Source organism: Globicephala melas, chromosome 13, assembly GCF_963455315.2.
Source record: "Globicephala melas chromosome 13, mGloMel1.2, whole genome shotgun sequence".
Taxonomy (NCBI): Eukaryota; Metazoa; Chordata; class Mammalia; order Artiodactyla; family Delphinidae; genus Globicephala; species Globicephala melas.
The window spans coordinates 19,322,515-19,342,930 of NC_083326.1; the positions used below are offsets into that span (position 1 = coordinate 19,322,515).

At 34.7% G+C, this 20,416-nt stretch overlaps 1 protein-coding gene across 3 annotated transcripts in view; it reads left to right on the top strand.

Moving 5' to 3' along the window:
* The window catches only part of CDH7 (cadherin 7), a 125,485-nt gene that overhangs the window by 59,523 nt on the left and 45,546 nt on the right, over nt 1-20,416 (top strand). For all 3 annotated transcript variants that reach the window (XM_060310428.1, XM_060310427.1, XM_060310429.1), the window contains exons 4-6: nt 1,355-1,474; nt 8,275-8,442; nt 10,955-11,142. In XM_060310428.1, coding sequence (XP_060166411.1) covers nt 1,355-1,474; nt 8,275-8,442; nt 10,955-11,142 — 476 coding nt within the window. The remainder of the gene's footprint in view (nt 1-1,354; nt 1,475-8,274; nt 8,443-10,954; nt 11,143-20,416) is intronic.

Genomic DNA, 20,416 nt, shown 5'->3' on the forward strand with positions numbered 1-20,416 from the left:
GGTGCTGTAAAGAAGTTCTCTATTTCCTTATAGAGGAAATAGAGAACATCAAAGTCATTGATTCTAACATTTTAAAATAGTCAAAATCTAATTGTTAAAAAGACTTTTAAATATACATCATTCACTGTTTGGTCCTACCAAGCGTCCATAGAGCGCAGTCTCCTAAGTCTATCAAATAAAAAAAATAAAACTTCTGAATTTACAAAATGTGTGTGTGTGTGTGTATACACAACACACACATACATATTCAAATTTTCCACCCAATCTGAAAGAAAATAGAATTGGTAAGGGAAATCATAATCTGGAAAAGAGAATAGACTTGTAATTATAAGATGGGTATTGGTGACTTATTTAAGGCATTTAGAGAGGGAGATCTACATAGGAATATATCTAAAAGAGATGTTAGACTAAAAATACCATATTTTCAAGAATTTATTAGAAACCAACTTGAACCTTAAAAGAATACAGAAAGGGATTTGTCCCATCCCCATCAGCTGTGTCATAAATGATAAAATAGCATATGCTTAAATATTTAAACTAAGCAAATGTGAGCAGCTAATATTTTTAAGATGATATTCCAAATGGAAATAAAAAGAACAGATCCCACTAAATGCCTTCCATATGGAATAAGTGAATGCATAGTAAAAGGAAGAAGCAATATGACATTCTATCATATGAAATGTAGAAAAACAACCGATGTTGTGATTTTTCAAGTTGCTATGCTTTTTCTCCTTTGGGAGGGTTTGGTTTAAACTTTCATTTCATGCTTTTGTTTTTAAATCAATTAGTGAAAACAAATGAAAAATAAAACTACTACAGGAAGAGACACAGTAGCCACTTAATATCCAGTTAAATGTATCAACTGAATATGCTTTATTCAGTTAATGAAGTTTCAGTTTCTGTCTGGCTTTACTTTGCTACGGCAGTGAGGTTGCCTCAGTGATTTGAGGGTCACGATGTTAGTATTTGTCATGCTGCCTTCTAGACAGTGATTGAGACTTATAGAGATTGCTCTTGATGAAAATTTATTACCCAACCCTGATGGATGAGATGCCTAAAATTTGAGTCCCATCCACTTCTGAATATATATCCCTGCCTAACTTGCACCATCAGTCTTATTTTTTTGCCAACATATTTTCATGTCCCTTAAATATTTCTGAAGGATGAATTATCATTTATCATCTTTTGGGGTTTGTCTTAGGCAAAAAATAAAATACGATATCAATTTTTCATGTACCTTAGAATAAGAAAAATGAGAAACAAATCTAGTGTGGAATCTTTAGCGTTTTGTGAGTTCTTATGTTTTGTGGCATTTGGGAGTTTTTAACTCATTGGTTTTGGGATTGGCACGTAGGGACCTCAGTGGTACAAGTGACAGCAACGGATGCCGATGATCCTACATACGGCAACAGCGCCCGAGTGGTCTACAGTATCCTGCAAGGACAGCCATACTTCTCAGTGGAGCCAAAGACAGGTAACAATTGACATGCAACTCTCTTTGTAAAGTCATCATTTATATCTTGGCATAGAATTAATAATAGTTATTTTTATTCAGTATAGTTGGAATTGATAACAGACACTATTTTTACTGTGGTTCTCTCAATATGTGTACCATGGTAATAAACAGCATATTATTTATAGAGATATTAGCACATTTTAAGAATATTTTATTCCATTTATCAGTATTCCTACCAAAATTAAACAAAATATTAGATATTGAAAAGTGTTTCAGCTGTTACCTCTTGACTATATAAGAAAATGTTCATCATTCATCTGTAAATGTTTTTTGCTTTGTTTTCTTTAATTAATTCACATAGGAATTACACACAGTAAAATTTAAATATTAAGCAAAATCTCCTTGCCATGCAGTAGAATATGTACTAGGTTCAGCTTGTCCTTCCAGGGGCTAGTTTTTCTCAGGGAAATTAGTTGAAACATAACACTTAGGATGATGATCTGCTAAATCAAAAACTAAATGACTTTTAATTTCAGAAAAAAAAATTATGAATTGCAAAGCTGCCTGGATACAATATGTGGTTGTTTGGCTAGATATTCTGTTTTGTTTTGAAGATGAAATAGTTTATATAGCGTAAGACTATAATTTGGAGCACTATTTTCTTGGTTATAAAATAATATTTTATCTATTCTGCTCCTCTGGCTCTGGGTATAGGGAAGTGTGGGCAGGTGCGAAGATGGGTGGGTGTGAGCCATTGGTTTTCTTCATCACTGTGAAAATCCAAAATTTCTCTATATTTTAATAATTTTGCCTTTATCATGGAGAATAATTCTTCCTCAAATAGCAAGTTTGTGATTTTGAAAATTTGGTAGTACTTATGATCCTAAATGAATATTTTAATGCCACTTACCCTGTTTTTCATATTATAAAAAATGGCAATATCAAATCATTCTCAAATCACTGGGGGGGGATAAACATTTTAAGTGTCTTTTGAGAATAACAGTTGTGCAAAAACAGACGAGTAAATTCGCTGCGAGCTCATCATTTATTAGAATTTTCATAGAGGCTGTGGCACATTTTTTTTACCAATGTTGTGATAAAGTCTGGAAGCTGCCTAGAAAGTCTGATAGAGGAGAAATAGTTCTGATTCAGCGAGTATTGAAGGAGAAGTAAATGAAAGTATCTGGTTTATGATCTGAATCCTGGGAATGTAGAAGTTGTGCTCGTGGTTGATTTAATGATAGATCTGAGAACCTAAATTCAGACACCCACCCATTCCCTTCTATATCTACTCTTTGCAGCCTAGAAAGACATTGACAAGTTTCTGACAATTTGCTCACAAATTGTATACCTCCTGCATTATATAACCTGTTCAAAAATAGCATGTACTAATGCCAAGGGTTAAATATTTTGCTGCTACTAATGATTGGCTTGTGATTTTAGCTTTGCTGTAAGACAATAGGTGTTTCATAGGCCCTGTGTAGGTAAGACCTCACCTGTTGAGCAACTGGACAATAGTCTGTGTCATGGCATCACATGATTAGTACTTCAAACTTAATTTTAATTTTCAATCTCAAGGACCGTGTATTACAGGAGGTAAAGTTTCATTTAATTTTGTTTCGGTTAAGAGTTTTTAATGCTGTAATCATGGTAATCATTGGGACTTCTCTTTCTTATAGTCATTTGTGCAGAGGTATTCTAGGAATTGTTGTGTCCTCTCTGCTATCATAATATAGAGAATGCATTCCCCCCCCCGCAAAAAAAAATGGAATTCTATTTTTCTGACAAAAATAGATGGAGAATTTTCAGGCCTTACAAGCATGAAAAGCTGTGTAGACAGTTTGAGGTAGTCTTCCTTAGTTGATGTATGATTCTTACCTATGTAAGAAATAACATTATTTCCCACATCTCCAAATCTAAGGCCTTTTGAGAAGAATGTAAAACTTTTGACAGGAAAAATGCTGAAAATATGTTAAATCAAGATTATATAAAATAGGCCTAGGAAATCACTGTTAAATACATCTCTGAAAGTTTAACTTCTAATTTCTTTTTTAAAAAGGAGTAATATTAGTAATATTAATAATAACCATTACTATTTGTTAATCACATATCATTAACTTAGCCTGGCTAACATCTCTGAGCATGTATTCCATCTGTAGCACACTTACAGGCCACATGACCAGAGGGTAAGTGTATATTCTACATTAATTTCTCAGTCCACAAAGCCAGGATGTGAGTAGCTGCAAAAAACAACGTTGACAATTCAGCAAGCAAAGAGAATGTCACTAGAAACAAGATAGTGTAGCATTAAAAGGACTGCAAAGATATATACACTACCAAACGTAAGGTAGATAGCTAGTGGGAAGCAGCTGCATAGCACAGGGAGATCAGCTAGGTGCTTTGTGACCACCTAGAGGGGTGGGATAGGGAGGGTGGGAGGGAGGGAGACACAAGAGGGAAGAGATATGGGAACATATGTATATGTATAACTGATTCACTTTGTTATAAAGCAGAAACTAACACACCATTGTAAAGCAATTATACTCCAATAAAGATGTAAAAAAAAAAAAATCTCATCACCTATCTTCATAATGTCCCCAAATTCACAGGGAAATTGAGAATTATTCTAATGTGTTTATCTAGTCTGTAACCTACAAGCAAATAGATCCAGTTTGTCAATCTATTTCATATATGGCAGGACTGGCTACATAAATTTGCTATTTGAAATGAAAGTGCAGGCTTCTTGTTCTAAAATTAGTAGGATTTCAGACGTCATCAGCAGAGCAGAAACCAAACATGGGGACAGTGTGTGACTGCACAGACCACAAGGCCATGAAGTTGGCCTTGAAAAATGGTTGGGGTGTCAAATATCACTTGTCATTTAGGAGTTCTTTCTTAAACATAGAGGTGTGACTCTATGGTGCCTGCGTTAGAGATTACATGCATACTTGTTACATCCTAGCTTTAGGTAAGTAATACAGTTGTAACAAAGCCCTCGTCTCTAAATACACCCTTCATGCACGTTCCATCCTGTGGCATGGCTCATGGTGTAGAGGACTCTCACTCCTGTCAGGGCTTCCTCAGGACATCCTCTCACAAGAGTGAGGGGATGTAACGACAGTCCCTTCTTCAGCGACTCTTTATTTGATGCCAGCTCTGTAATCCTTTGATGATCCAGAAGCTTCCATCTCTACTATTGTTGGCTCTTCTCCATGTTTTTATGGTTCTGTTATATGCTTCACGTAGAGGTAGAGAAACCAAATAATACAAGTCTTAGAAAATTTAGAAAAGAATACAAACTTATTGGAAGAGATTCACCTGTACATCTAATGTATCTTGAACCCGACAGCATGAATAGCCCAGCCCTGTGTTACCTGACTGATGTGGTTGCCTAGACTCCTGGGACTAATCCGGAGCTTCAGAATGGACTTCAGAAATGTACACATCTGAATTCTTAAGGAGATTCCATGATAACAGAATATGCTTTAAAAAGCAAAACAAAACATTGATGGCGGGTAGGAGATAAGAAAATCATCTGAAAATTTATTCCCATACCAAAAACTAGACAGTTTTTGCATAATACTAGTGATAAATTGATGTTTCATACACAATACTTTTTTGTGGACATGGATTATAAATAAATAAAAAGTTCTGGGTTACTGGTCAGATGTACATCTATAGAAAAATGATTATTCAGAAAGCCAGAAATCTGAGCCAGTCTCTTTTCTAAAGAGTTACAGGATATATTCTTCTCATCATAAGTGGCTTAAAACTATTGACTATTAAAATTAAATATTATCCTCTCCCATGAAAACCTCACAGAACTGTAAGGTTATGATTAGGCAAGACTGGCCTTTACCACATCAGAGACATAGTAAAAACAGTTTCTGTGTGTGTGTGTGTGTGTGTGTGTGTGTGTGTGTGTGTGTGTGTGTGTGTGTGTCTATATAATATACAGCAAAATGCAGATCAAATCCAACGTATGAGAATTCTTTTCCAAATGTATACAGTTGATACTCAAAAGTAAAAAGCTAGCAAAAGCCATAGAACTAGAAATCTATTATGTTTGAATGTTCTTATTTAAATTCACTTCTCTCCCAGTTATTTCATTCTTGTAAAAAATATGTTTAATAATTGAGGTATTTGGAAATTACCTTTGCCACCTGCATTTCTTTGCAAATTTTGTGATGATTTTTGCTTTGGAGGAGTGTTATATATAGGCTCATTCGTAAAGAGACAATTAGATGTGTGAAAAATAAGTGAGTAACTTTTACTACCACACTTCTCCCCTGATAATTCTGTTTTCTTTCAAATAACGCTGCTGAGCAAAACCATGAGAAGATGAGGCGGCTGTGTTTTCTTTGCTGATTAGCTGAGATGTTATGGACCTCTCTCCATCATAATACATGTGCAAGGGTACAAACTCACTTACACATGTTGATTTTGGAAGGAAAATGAGAGATGAATAGAAATTAAAAATGAAAACGGAATGAGTAAGAAATTTTGCTAGAACTTCACTAATATTTGATCTATATGAAATGCACCATTAGTTAAATATTCAAGATTGTCAATGCTCAATGTATAAAAAAGTATTACAAGTAAAGATGATTAACATCAAAGAGAAAAGGGAAGGTGGGAGGGGTGGAGGGGGAGGGAGAGAGAGAGAGAGAGAGAGAGAGAGAAAGAGAGAGAGAGAGATGTAAGTCCCAGAACTCTTAGACAAAGATTGTTATGCTTGGTAACCGTGTGTCTTACTGAGGTCAGTACTCAATGCCTTATATATTAGAGTTAAGGAAAGTATTGAAGAACAGACATGAAACGTTCATAGAATCTTTATGGCTCTAAGAAGAATATTTATGTCTCAGACAATTATCAATGAACCAAATGGGTATATGACTATGTTTCTTTTGATTGTCATTTTGATGTTTCAGAGATTAACTATAAGCAGTGTGTAGGTAACCGAAAGAGTTCAGTGAAAGGGTTACTTAGACCTTGTATTGCTGTGCTTGTAGCAACAGCGTCCAGTATAGTGTATTAGAATAAGTGATTGTTAAAACAACAGCAATAACAACAAATGGCCTACTCAAAGAAGTATAATTTAAATGCTTAAAATACTGATATATTGTTGGGGTGTGTATGTGTATATATATATGTGTATGTATTTGATAGCTATTGCTTAGAACTAAGTAACAATAAGGTTGCTTAAGATGGTGTGAGTGTTACTCAGCTTGGAATCTTGAGAACCAGTAACATATTGTTTAAGTTATTCTTAAACTATTGAAAGATTTTCTCATCTCTTCCCCACTCCTAGAATATTTACGGAACTGTAGAATATTGTGAAGAATAGGGAAGGCCTGATACAGTATAACGTGGGCTTGTAACTTATACTTAAGGCTGAAATATAACACACACAGACCATTTTTACATGTGTCCATGGAAGAATCAGCATTTAAACAATTTAAATTGGCAGCTTTTAAAAAACATTTTATAAATTTGGAGGCTATAAAAACATTTTTATGCTGAACATGAGGGAAAAAAAACATTTATCCCAACTTGTTTACAATTATGTTCTCCCAAAGAGTCATCCTTTATCAAACAGCCCAGTTTTGCCCCTGAGAAGTCCGTGATACCAGAGTTCCTGTCCCTCACATCTGAGTCATTGGGGATTTAAATTCTGACTTAAACTCTAAAAGTTAGAATCTATTTAATAAAATGATTAGACATTTTTCAAACAAAGTCGATAAAAGGGTTCTAGGTAGGTAGGTAAGATGTCTTCATTGGAAATGATGGAAGTACAGGAAATGATTAAGTAGGATTCTAGACTCCTTCTGGTATCTAATTAGCAAAGATGGCCTCATATTGCTAGTTTCGAGATCTGTACAGGGCAATATTGAATACATAGGTTTTCATTTGACATAATCTATGTGCGTATACTAAGTATATTATATTAAGTATATAATGTCATTTTATATATTTACATATAGCGTAAACGAAATTCTATCTCATAAACATACTATTACCTAACCTATTTATGTAATAAATAGTTATTAATATAAAACCACTAATTTAGTGCAGCAGTGATTATTGAGTCAAGCTTTCCTACCAAGCAACATGAAGTTCTGAAATCAAATTTTCATACCTCTGAAGTCTTAAAGGCTATCCATATTAAATGCAATTGGTTTGAAAGAAACAATACAAAACATCAATATTTTTAGTGTCTTGATTTCCATTAACACAGTCATTCTCATCTATAGTACTTTTTCTCAGACCTTTAGATACAGCATAAAGTCATCCAGCAGCATAGTTTGGAATGGTGTTTTGTTTATTAAACATACATAACTCTCATTCCTTTTATTTATGGAATAGTTATTTTGCTGGAAAAGAGGTAGTAGCTGGAAGAGAGTTAGGGACCATAGCTGCAAGGTTTGTGGTGATTTCACATCACTGGGAATTAAGCTGTTGGAGAGGGTGAAAGAGAAAAAGAGAGGTTCATTGTCATATACTTGTACAGGCCACTGCCCGTTCTTCTAGAGGAGTATATTTTATTTATTATAAGTTGGTATTTCCTGAACCATACATTTCCATAAAATCTAAAGATAATCCTCTCTCTCCGCTTTTCTGCATTACAGCGTTTTCTGTGTTTGTGATGTTGTATATAATTACTATATCCCTTTGGCCTTTAATATGCATTGCAATTATTAAAAGGAAAAAAACAAAAGGCAACAACTCAAGAGCTATTTTCTACCTATGTCAGTGTTCTTCGCTAGTATAAATGCAGTGATTCATGATGCATTTTACTGGGATTTGAAATTTTACAGGAGTCATCAAGACCGCCCTTCCAAACATGGATAGAGAGGCTAAAGACCAGTATTTGCTTGTTATTCAGGCAAAGGATATGGTTGGTCAAAACGGAGGACTCTCTGGAACCACGTCGGTCACCGTGACCCTAACTGATGTCAACGACAACCCGCCTCGCTTTCCTCGAAGTAAGCTGTTCTGTGGCACGTTGCAAGCACATTCATTTTCCTTGCCAGATTATAAAAATGTCTTTAAAAAGGAGTTTTTCCAAATACTTCTCAAACAAATAATTATCTTAACTACATTCTCCCCCAGTTTTAGCAGAGGCATGACTTTTAATTCAGCAATATGGAATAATAAGGGTATTGAAAATAATTAGAAGTAATTATATCTTTGTATTACTTCTATCTTAAATATAATATGCTTTTTCTTTTGTTCACACTTTGAATACTAGACAGTTATGAAGTTTGTTTATGCATTAATCTTTTTATTCAAAGACATGCTACTCTTTACATTCTGTAAATTATGAGGTTGTTGCCAATTAGTAACATTCAAATACGCTTCGTGAATTCTCTACGCTAAAAATATTGCTTTATTTTTAAAGATAAAAATAAGAGTCCTGAACTTCACTTTTCATTCCACACTTTTTTTAACCAGTTCATGTACCTTGAACATTCCTTCTGCTACCTACCACATCCTTTTAATGCAAACGCTCAGCATTTCAAAAGAAATCAGTCCAAAGAACCAGAAAACTGCATTCCCTCAATTTAGTTTCTTTGACCAAAGTGGCTTTTGTTTTAAACAAGAGGAAAAAAATAATTTCTTTAGGTAGAGCTGTCCTGATTGTAAAAAAGCATTTCATCTCACTCTCTTTTAGTTGCCTTTTTTCTGCTTTTTTGTAAATGTGTGTGGTATTTCTTTAGAATACTCAAGAAAATAAGGAAATCATACAAACTACAATGTTTTTAAATCCTTGTCTGATAGAAATAGGGAACTGAGCTCCCTTATGAACAGATCTTAAAGCTAATAATGTTAAACAAGGACACTTTCTCTGCAAATATGAGTGCCACCATGTTTTCCTTCAAATACTGCTTCTTTAGATGTTTTATTTTACATATTTTTCATATTTATATTGTTGTACAATAGACATTTCAATACCTCCTGGCAAAATAAAGAAAATTACACTAACTTTAACATTAAAAAAAAAGAACCTATCCTTAATTTTGTCCTTGATGGCTTACAATGGGGAGGAGAGGAGGATTGAAGAATAAACAAAACAAAACAATTAATGCGTTTCTATTTGGCTGATAATAGAATTAGCTGTTTCTCTTTAACTATAGTGATAAGAATTGACACCTAAAATTTTGTGGTTTCAGTTGTCATGATTTGATAGGATAGAGCATGGATTTTCTAGCTTACTAGATACTCCCCTACTTATTAAAGTGAAGGAAGCCAAAAATATGTCATTAGATTTTTCATTTTGGCTGAGATTTTTCTCTACCATTTAGTTACTATTCTAACCTTGAAATTTTTGGATTTTCCTAAGGACACTTGTAGATATGTGAAAGGGTCGCTCAAAAATAGTAAGTATGTGCTGTAATCATTTTTTAAAGTCAGTAACAATTTATAAAATGTAGAAAATTGCAAAAGCAATCATTCTTAGCCAAGAATGTGGTCCCTTCGTATGGATACATTTTCCTTTCTTTGTTTCAAAGAGAATCCTTTCTTTTCTTCTCATAAGAAAGTGCAAATGCACCACTGTTAGCAGCCAGAAGGAAATGGACAAGGGGGGAGGAAGCAGGAAAAAGTAGATGATTAGAGGAAAACTAGAGGAAAACGGTGAAGGGACGTTTCCTAGTTTCAAAGGTGAAGGGGTGTTTCCTAGTTTCAAAGGGATGGTTGACGTACTTCATCTGCCTCCCAAACTGGCTTTTTAAAATTTTTATTTATTTCTTTTTGAGGGGAGGGGTAGGGGGGAGTTGAGGGATGGTGAAGAGTTTTTACAAAAGAAAGTTTAAAAAAGTTACTATTCTTCTTTGGCTTCTCTTTCCTCCTGTTCAAGTAACATTGCCTTTGCTCTTGTACCATTGTACCCCAAATCAGTTTTACATCCAGCTCACACAAATAATTCTTATCCTTGGTAAATTTATGAGCTAAAAGAAGACTAATATTGACTTTCATCAGCTTCCTTGTCCAGTTTTCTGAAACTTTTGCAGCAAAAGATACTATTATGGAAATTCCAACATTGAGTAATCAGAACTATTTAGGCTTGATTTTTGCCCATTTGAGGTCTAAGCTATACTATTTTAATTTTTTAATATTCAATATTTGTATTAATTGCATTTTAATTCTTTATAGTCAATACTCAATGTTAAGTGTATTTATAATTATTTGAAATTTATCTTTACTATTAAAAGTAGCATATTTCTCAGCACTAGAAATACCGGAATGGAGGATCTCCTCATACCTTTCCCCAGGCCATCTGTTTCTGCTCTTACTTATTGATTATTATCTAATTATTTCCATGAAACTTCTTGAGGCTGCAGGAAATTTGTCATTTGCCTCTTATTGCTTTGTTATCTTCTTTTTCAAAAAATAAAAACAAATTAAGCAAAGATGGTGCAAAATAGCCGAATAATGAAATTTTTATTGGTTAGTTTGGTGTAAGGTTTTGTTCATTTCTTGTTTTTAATTTCACAGGGTCGTACCAGTATAACGTCCCAGAATCATTGCCGGTGGCTTCCGTTGTGGCCAGAATTAAAGCTGCCGATGCAGATATAGGAGCTAATGCTGAAATGGAATACAGAATTGTGGATGGTGATGGATTCGGGATTTTCAAGATTTCTGTTGACAAAGATTCACAGGAAGGAATCATTACTATACAGAAGGTAATATTTATTTTTGTTTCCTGTGAAGGTACTATCATAGAGATTATTGAGAAAACTTGTCTGCTCTGATGGAAGAACGTGTTAGACACATTGAATGGCTTTATGGGACCATTGTTATTTTAATTTTAGGAAAAAATGCTGTGCATTTATTTTTACGTGTCGGGATTGTAGAGAAAATTGAGTAACGTGTAATTACACTCTATCAGTTCTATTCTCTGAGCAAACCCACAGCTCTTATCTAAGCTCTGTAACAGAAAAGCATACTGGCAAATGTGCCGTTTTAAATGACCTGCTTGGTGAGATGAATATTTTTTTTAATTAATTTTTATTGGAGTATAGTTGCTTTACAATGTTGTGTTAGTTTCTGCTGTACAGCGAAGTGAGTCAGCTATATGTATACATATATCCCCTCTTTTTTGGATTTCCTTCCCATTTAGGTCACCACAGAGCAGAGTTGAGTTCCCTGTGCTATACAATAGGTTCTCATTAGTTATCTATTTTATACATAGAGTGTATATATGTCAATCCCAATCTCAACTCATCCCCCTCCGAATATTCTTCTTTGTTGACTATTTTAGTAATGAAACCCTAAAATCATCCAAAAGCCTTTGTAAGCAACTAGACAAGCACTCCACATACATGAAAATAATATACATAAACTTGGAACTAGAAACTGAAATGTTATAGACTAGCTACATTATCAGCCATTCCTTTTTAATATTTATATTAACTGAAGTATTTGAAAAATTTATATAAACAGAGCATGGAAAGTTGTGAAGCCTATCATAATCCCTTAAAAAATAAGTGCAAAAGAGATTTAAAAAAATCTTTATAATCCAAAATAAAGACTATTTGCCAGATTAGCTCCCAACGCTGGTTAGATATGGGGGAAAGTGAGCTGGTAACTCCCTTTGATCTGTATAGATGTGATCCTTGACAAATGTTAAATTAAAAAAAAAAATCAAAAGGAATTATTCCAGAATATAGTCTTATTTTCTCAAATGTTTGAAATACTAAAAATTAAAACATATATGAAAATGCCCACACTCAAGATACTGGGATTTTATGCCAGTGTAACAATCCAGGTGTAAAACTCTGTAATTAACACTCCTCAATAATTAACACATCAATAAAGAAAGTTATGTTTTAGTTGTTATAGGAAAACATATGTTCGATTTCAGGCCAATGAGCAAAACATTTCTGCAATTATTTCCAGTGGACAGCTGCTGTTTTAGCTCAGCTGGTGACAATCTGTCTAAAAAAGTTTTAATAAGTAGGCGAGGCCAACTCTTGGTAAAATGTTTTGTTTTGTTGTCTAAAATAAAAGGAATGCACTAAGGTGCAATGCTGCTCAAAGATTTCAGAGATTCATCTGGAATCAATCTGCTCATATTCCAGAAGTTTTAAATATATATTGAAATTATTTTATTGAACACATGTATATTTCATATAATGAGACAGCATAAATCATTGAAGAAATATATAAATACAAATATATATGTATTTGATATGAGATATTTGATTCAGTAATAGAAAAAATTGTATACTCAGTTCCTTGATATCATTTCTAGAAGTTTTAGAGAATTGTTTAAAAAAAAGCTGTAAGAAAACTGGATAAAATGCATTTAATCTCACAGCATAAAACTCATTAAAAAAACTACAAGGTAAAAATTAATGATAACTTACAATGATATAAAAGTCACATAAATAATTATTACTACTGTTCTAGGTAGTGGTTAATATCTGCTAGGATTTATCTTGAGTAATTTAAAGCCTTCTTACTTAATTCTCAAATCTCATGAAGGTATAATTAAGTACAGTGAACATACGAAATCATTATAGAATGTCCAACAAAAGAAAAAATGGTTAAATAATTTTTGATATTTCCAAATTGTAGACTCTTGTACATCATCAAAATGATGTGGTGACATTGTCTTAGCATATTAACTAATATGGGAAATGATTGTATAAAATATTACATGAAAAAAGCAGTATCCAAAATTTTACAGACCCTTTGTTTCAAATTTTCATTTATATAGAATAAAAATTGTAGGAAAATGTTAAAATGATAACAGTAATTGTTTCTGGATCTTCACTGTTTTTCCATATATAATATGCATTTGTTATTATAATTACAATGTTACTAGATTCATAAGAATATTATTCAATGACCAAACCAAAATATATTTCATTAACAGCCTGTTTGATCTACTTTTAGTATTGATGAAAACTCTTGTCCAAATGCAGAAATATGTCACAGAGATGTCAGTCACTAGACGGAAATTTAATGTGTTGTTGAAGCTTTCTCAGGTTGTCCTCTGTCTAATGAATTAAGATTCAAAAACATTCCAAATCCTATAAGCATTTAGATTAATGGATTTAAAAAATTTTTGATACTAGAGATTTCTACCCATGCACAGCCAAGTGAGTGATATTTGTACCTAATAAATGCCCAATAATTGGTAATTAAAAATTTATCAATCTGTCATTATATGGGAAGTTAGCTAAATGTTTCAATAATTTCTTATGCTAAATATGAGATCAAAATTGTGTTATTTTCTGTTTAAATTATTGACAACGAAAAATAAGTTTTATTTTCTCCAGTGGCTTCTAATAGATGAATACTGTCTAATTTTTATTGTTTCTCCTCCTCTGTTTTCTTATATAATGTCAGTGATGGCCTTTGGATAATTAAGCACACTCAGTGTACAGGAAAATCTTGAGAGACAATGATGGTGGAAAATTTTACAATTTTACTGTTGTGGCGTAAATAACCAGTAAAATGTTTAATATTTAATGAAGAGAATCTTGTTCACTTTGAACTCTGTAAAGCATAGAACCAAGTCGGATAATATCTACATAGAAATAAGTGGAAATAACACCTCTTAGTTTTCTTCACGCTGAAAATCTTTAGTGTTAGCAAATGTTGCTTCACACTTTCCTCCTACCCTTTCTCCACACACTCCTGCATAAATAATAGATATTGAGGTAATTACATGGTATACATCAGCCTAATTCTGATTTCCAAAGCTCCCTCTACCCACAGACTCCTTTTTAAAAATTATAGTTTTGCATTTTCTGCTCATATATTCCAATGCCTAACCAACCCAACACAGAGTTCTTACCGATATTGAAATAAACATAAAAAGTGGCTTCTCTAAGAGTTAATTAAAAATAGTGGAAATGATATATTGGGTTGGCCAAAAAGTTTGTTTGGGTTTTTCTGTAACATCTCACGGAAAAACCCAAGTGAACTTTTTGGCCAACCCAATATTTACTTTGCAGTTCAAGCTTTAGTGATCAGTGAATTTTTTTCACTTGAAGAACTTGCTTATGGTATTAGAGGTTAATCTAGTTTTTAGATGAAAAAGTACTGTTACTTTGTAATATTTTAATTTTTGAGAAGTTTTTTATTTATTCAAAAATGCAATTCACATTTTATGTGCAGTGACTACACCTAGCACTGTACCTTAGTATTAGTTTTGTATTAATCCAGGGCTTCTCCTGTTTCAAAACCTCAAATGAGGCTCATATTCCAACTCCTTACATGGACATCTAAGAGCTAGTTTTGGACCCCTAGAATTATTTAGACTTATATTTACCAGATACATATCCCACTATTCCTAGTTTTATTCAAAGATCTAGAGTAGACACTAAGCCACTTTTAATTCCTAGAAGCAACATAAATTTTCTTCTCGGTCTTCAAACGTTCCCTCCTGCAGGACTCACTTATGCTCCGCTCCTGTGCCCACTTACTGTTGCTCTGTTTTTTGTTTTTTTTTTTTCTGTACGCGGGCCTCTTACTGTTGTGGCCTCTCCCGTTGCGGAGCACAGGCTCCGGACGCGCAGGCTCAGCGGCCATGGCTCACGGGCCCGGACGCTCCGCGGCATGTGGGATCTTCCCGGACCGGGGCACGAACCCGTGTTCCCTGCATCGGCAGGCGGACTCTCAACCCCTGCGCCACCAGGGAAGCCCTGTTGCTCATCTTTTAAGACTGGAATATTGCTCCCATTCTTCCTTCTTTAAACCAAATAATTAAACAGGGGAAGTAAAATTGTCTGTACCACAATTTGTTTTTCTTGATCAAGGAGGGGTGTGTGTGCACGCATGTGTTTCCCTTCAATGTTGGGAGCGGTCTAGTAAAAATGTATTACCATGGTTTTTTCATAAATTTAGCTGTGGTCCCAAAGATTTGGGCAAATATCTAAGTCTCTGTAGAAGTGTCCGAGAGAGCCCAAGCCCCATTTGCCAGCCTACTGGTTGGTCCCACCTAGTCTCTCAAAGATTTGAACATGACCTGAGAAAGGAGTTGCAAAGTAGATGGATAATGCTATTCTCCAGGTAGACAGGGGAAGGGAGACTTTCTTATGGAGGTAACCACCTGTGCAGAGCTTTGTCATATGAGATAGCACGTTAAGCTCAGAGAACTAGAAATAGGGCCATTTTACTGGAGCACAGTGTGGGAGGAGGGGATGCTGGCATGAGATGAGGCAATGTAAGTGAATGGGCTCTTTATGCCTCCTTCGCAAGGCTACTGTTACATATATGTACAGTGCTTTGCAAATGAGAGTGGATTACAAATAATAAATATTAAAAGGTATTTTACTTTCAGCTACAATAAAATATGCTATGGAATAGAAAATTATATTTGCTATTTTCTCTTGAACCCTTATTGTTGGGACTGTGATAACTCTAATTCAAAGCATTTCTTTTCAACGCACTGAATTTTAATGATATTTATTTAAACATTTATTTAAAATATTATCACTTTCCTGGCTACAGTCAAGTAGCACACCTTTTTTACTGTTAAGTTTAAAGCCTTAAAGTCTTTTCTGGTTTCTTTTCTTGTCCCTTCTTGATCCATAATAGATCTTGTCTCTTTGTTTCGTGTTTTTTCCTACTCTCTTTGGCATTACCCTAAGATTGGTTATCATTGCTTCACTCCAAAACTATTTTCATTGTTCCTGAGCTTTTTAATTTTTAAATCTATCCTTTTTTTTAAAGAAATTGCTGTTCAAAACTCAACACTATTTTTATTATTCCAACTAGTTTGAAAAGAAGCTACTTTATACTAAGATTAAGACAGAGTGATACAACAAATTGAAAGGAAGTGGTAAAAATCATCAATGAGGTTATAGATTTAGAAAATTCTAAAAATTTATTGAAAAATTATTAGAATTAAGGAGGGCTTTCAGTAATGAGAACTACAGAAGTAAGTTACAAATCAGTAGCTCCGTTATAGCTCATGAGAACATGTGTATGAGCTCTGGTCTTCAATCCAACCGTACGGCTTCAGCCCACTAGAAGGTTTGTGTGGAATATCCATCCCTCTTGTCCGTTTCCCTAAACCTTCCATCTGAAAGCAGTGTGATCTCACAAAGGCAACCTTTATTCCCAAATCCAAGTGCTTTTCCATCATGAAGCCAACAGTATCTTGATTCTCAATTTCAGAAGAGTGTCTTTGTTTACATTTTTTTTTTTAACTAAACTCTCTTTGGAGTGTTTTTCTCAGAATGAAGGAAGTCCTTTCTGAAGATTTGCTGATTCCCTCTGTTAAGAACTAACAACTACTTACGACACTCAAGGACAGGATTTTGATTTTCAGTTCTACTTATCAAAATTTCAGTAAATGGGGGTCTATATTCCATTCCAGCTAAAACATTTCCAGAGACCCCTCCGAGTTGAGCAGAGTCTGAGAAAACATATATGAGTCCCATAAATTCAGTATTCTTTTCATGACCAGATAATAGGAGAATCATTTGTGAAATCTAGAATGGATTTCTGAATCTGAGTCACAAGAGCATTCTGATTAAAACTAAGAAGTTCTGAAAGAAGACAAATGAAGCCTTCTTCCATTGTTCTCAGAATATTTTAAAATTTTCACTGAGATAAACTAGAGAATGCTATGGACAGTCCATAAATATGAACCATTTGTTCATAGGTTTTCCAGGCTCTCCTGACTATAGGAAAACCTTTACAACCAGGCACTGCTAAGATGTTGATGAGCTTTTTTTAAAGACATAAGTATATTTGTTCTGATGATGTGTGTCTCAGAGTATTACTTCACATTTGGATAATAGAGTTCCTATGTCCATTTAGATAGTCATTTCTATTGGAATTAAGTTATTTCGTACCTGTGAACCATGCTTGATAATCAGCTGAACTTATTTTCTCTCTACTCTATAGTATAATAAAACTTTAGTCCGTTGCTTTTTCATAAACAATGCACTGTCATGGTTATAATGAGATTTATTCCAGTTTGAGCAAATTATTATCATATTTTGAAACATCTACATATGCTATACAGGGTGAACCTGGGAGCAGGGAGAGAAGAACAGAAAAACAATCTTTTTCTAAAACATATGCTAGAAAAAGAAAAAGAAGTACAGAATTGTAAAAAGTTATCTTCAGGTATGCTATTCTTGCTCCATTGTCTTATATAGAAATATAAATTCTGCATATGACCAAATATGCAGAATCCACAAGGCTAAAGATTTGTATAGATGTTACCATAGAATTATTTTTTCAGAATTCAATTATCCTTTCTATACATTAAGAATAGACATGCTGGGTTCCCTGGTGGCGCAGTGGTTGAGAGTCCACCTGCCGATGCAGGGGACACGGGTTCGTGCCCCGGTCCAGGAAGATCCCACATGCCGCGGAGCGGCTGGGCCCATGAGCCATGGCCGCTGAGCCTGCGCATCCGGAGCCTGTGCTCCGCAACGGGAGAGGCCACAATGGTGAGAGGCCCGCGTAACGAAAAAAAAAAAATTCACCAAGCATAAACATCCATGTGAGTGAAAACTGTGTCTTTCTTTCTACCTAGAATTCTTTCTGTTTACATTTCCCCATCATAATTTACAATGTAGGAAATTCTATTTTTCCTTTGAGGTATGGCAGTCTTATCTTTAACGTACTTCAGTTTTCAATGTAAGACCTCAGTTGGGATTACCTATGGAATTGTGCTTCTCTAAAATACTACATAGAGTTACAGTACAGTAAAAAATGAGCATTTTTCAAAATGCATTTCCTATGAAGGATAAGTACACACCCATATTCTAGCACGGGGATGACTTGTATGGTGGCTGATATCATACTGTCAAATAACATATTTAAGCTTCTTCAGGCCCATTCTTGGCTGTGCTATCTTCATAATCTCATTTTCCATACCCTAAAATAAGGTTGAATGGAGTCAAAACCATCAAATAATAGAGCATTGTTGGGGAGGTATTGATAACATGGCCTCCATTCCCTGTGGGAGAGGAAGGGTTAGAATATGCCACATCCTGTCAAACTTCCACTCAGCTGCACAGATTTCTGAGCTCTGGGTTTGCTGTCTTGTTATTGAGACGCGTCCTTTGTCTGCTGCTTGCGGTAATTCCCAGAGTCAAGTATGTATTTCCGTATTTCATAAATGCTGTTGATGTGTGGTAGAGGAAAATGAAACCCACAACATTTCCAATTTCTTTTTCTTCTTTTCATTGCGTTTTTTTCTTTCAAAGATGTTGTTTAAGTAATTCTGCCGCTGTGGATGCACATTCCTCAAAATGGAGGAAAGATATGGTCTCCTTTGACTGTGAAAAAGCATACATTTTGGATTTTAGTTTTAGATTAATACAATAACTCTAATTTAGTGAACATCTGAATTTCAGATTATATTTTCCAATTTGTTCCACCCATTGTTACTGTGTATATATAAGTGGATCCTAACATCGTCTTAATCATCGTGCACATGGGTGCATGTGTATAGACTGTTCTCTACATATTTCGAGTATAATAAACGAGTATAAATTTACTCGTTTTTGAATAGTCAAGATTAGAGATGAATTTAGGGTCTTAAAAAAATAAGATAGCAACACTCTTTGAAGAAAGTTGATCAAAGAGACTAAGACCCTGTTCCTTAGGAGTATTTTCCATTTTCTTTGATTTGGGCAGTTATCAGAGCAATCTTCTCAGAATATGTGTATGTCAGAGACATATTCCAGTGAGCCCTTCATGGTTTTTTGTTTCATTTTGTTTTGTTTCGCTTAGTACAAGTCACAGATAATGCACAGTTTCCTTATTTCTGTCTTTTTCCATGGTGTGTTGTTTCCTAGATTAGTTTCAATGGGTAGGATTCCAAGAAAGAGATATTTAAGAAGTAGATAAGAGGGGATTTAGCGATTACCTGAGGAAAATTGGGGAGAGAATTTAAGGATAAAACTAATGATTCTTGTATGAGTAGCTAGATGAAAAATGTGCTGTTCCTTTAGAATGGGAGTGTGGAGGTGATTAAAATGGTTTGGAATATATTTGCATTACCTGTGATATCTAGGTAACTATTTCTAGAAGGTCATGAATGAGGGTTTATAGCCTAGAGGAGAGATCTAGAGTACAAACTTAGGTTTGGGGGTCATAGCGTATGCATGGCAATTAAACTGAAAGGGACGACTGAGAACATCATAGAGCATGCATATAAAAGGAGGGAAAGAATGCTTTAGACATTACTTGGTGAAACTGACAAATTTAAGTTAGGGCAGAGAAAGATTCAGAAAAGGCAATTTATTGTGTTCTTCCAGGATTAAGATATTTTAAGAGAATTTAAAAATAACTGATCAACAAAGCAAATAAAAAATTCATATTTAGATCAATAAAAAGAATTGCATATATTGTCAGTAGAGGGAGGGGATCGATGGATCCTGGAATCTATGTTATATAATAAAGACAGGACATGACCAATAAGGGAATGATAAGAGTCAAAGGCCTGGAGTTCAAGGAAATTTCCACGTCTAGATCTGATCTCTCTGCCACTAGTTCATTTGGTCATTTCAAGTCTGTTTTGGTTCATTTTCCCTGGATATGCAGCCATCACATGTCAGAAAGTGAAGTCACCCACTTTTATTCTCTTCCTCTTTGTGATTGTATCAGCTGCTACCTAACAAGTCATCCCAAAGCTGGTGCTTTAAAACGTTATTTCTTTAGGTCATGATTTCATGGGTCAGCAGTTTGGTGGGGCCTCTGCAGGGTGGTCTTACGAGGGCTCACACATGGGTCAGAGGTCAGCTACTCGTGAGCTTGGTGGATCTGCCTCTGTAGAGGTGGCTGTCTGTCTGCTGGAATGACAAGAGAGGCTGGAAGTGTGCCTTCCAGCAGCCGGCAGCTAACCTGGCTTTGTTCCATGAATGATAAGAACAAAAGCTCCATGGTCTCCTGAAGCTGATTTCTGGAACCGACACAACATCACTTCCACCACATTATATTGATCGGAGCAAGACCAGGTGACCCAGATTCAAG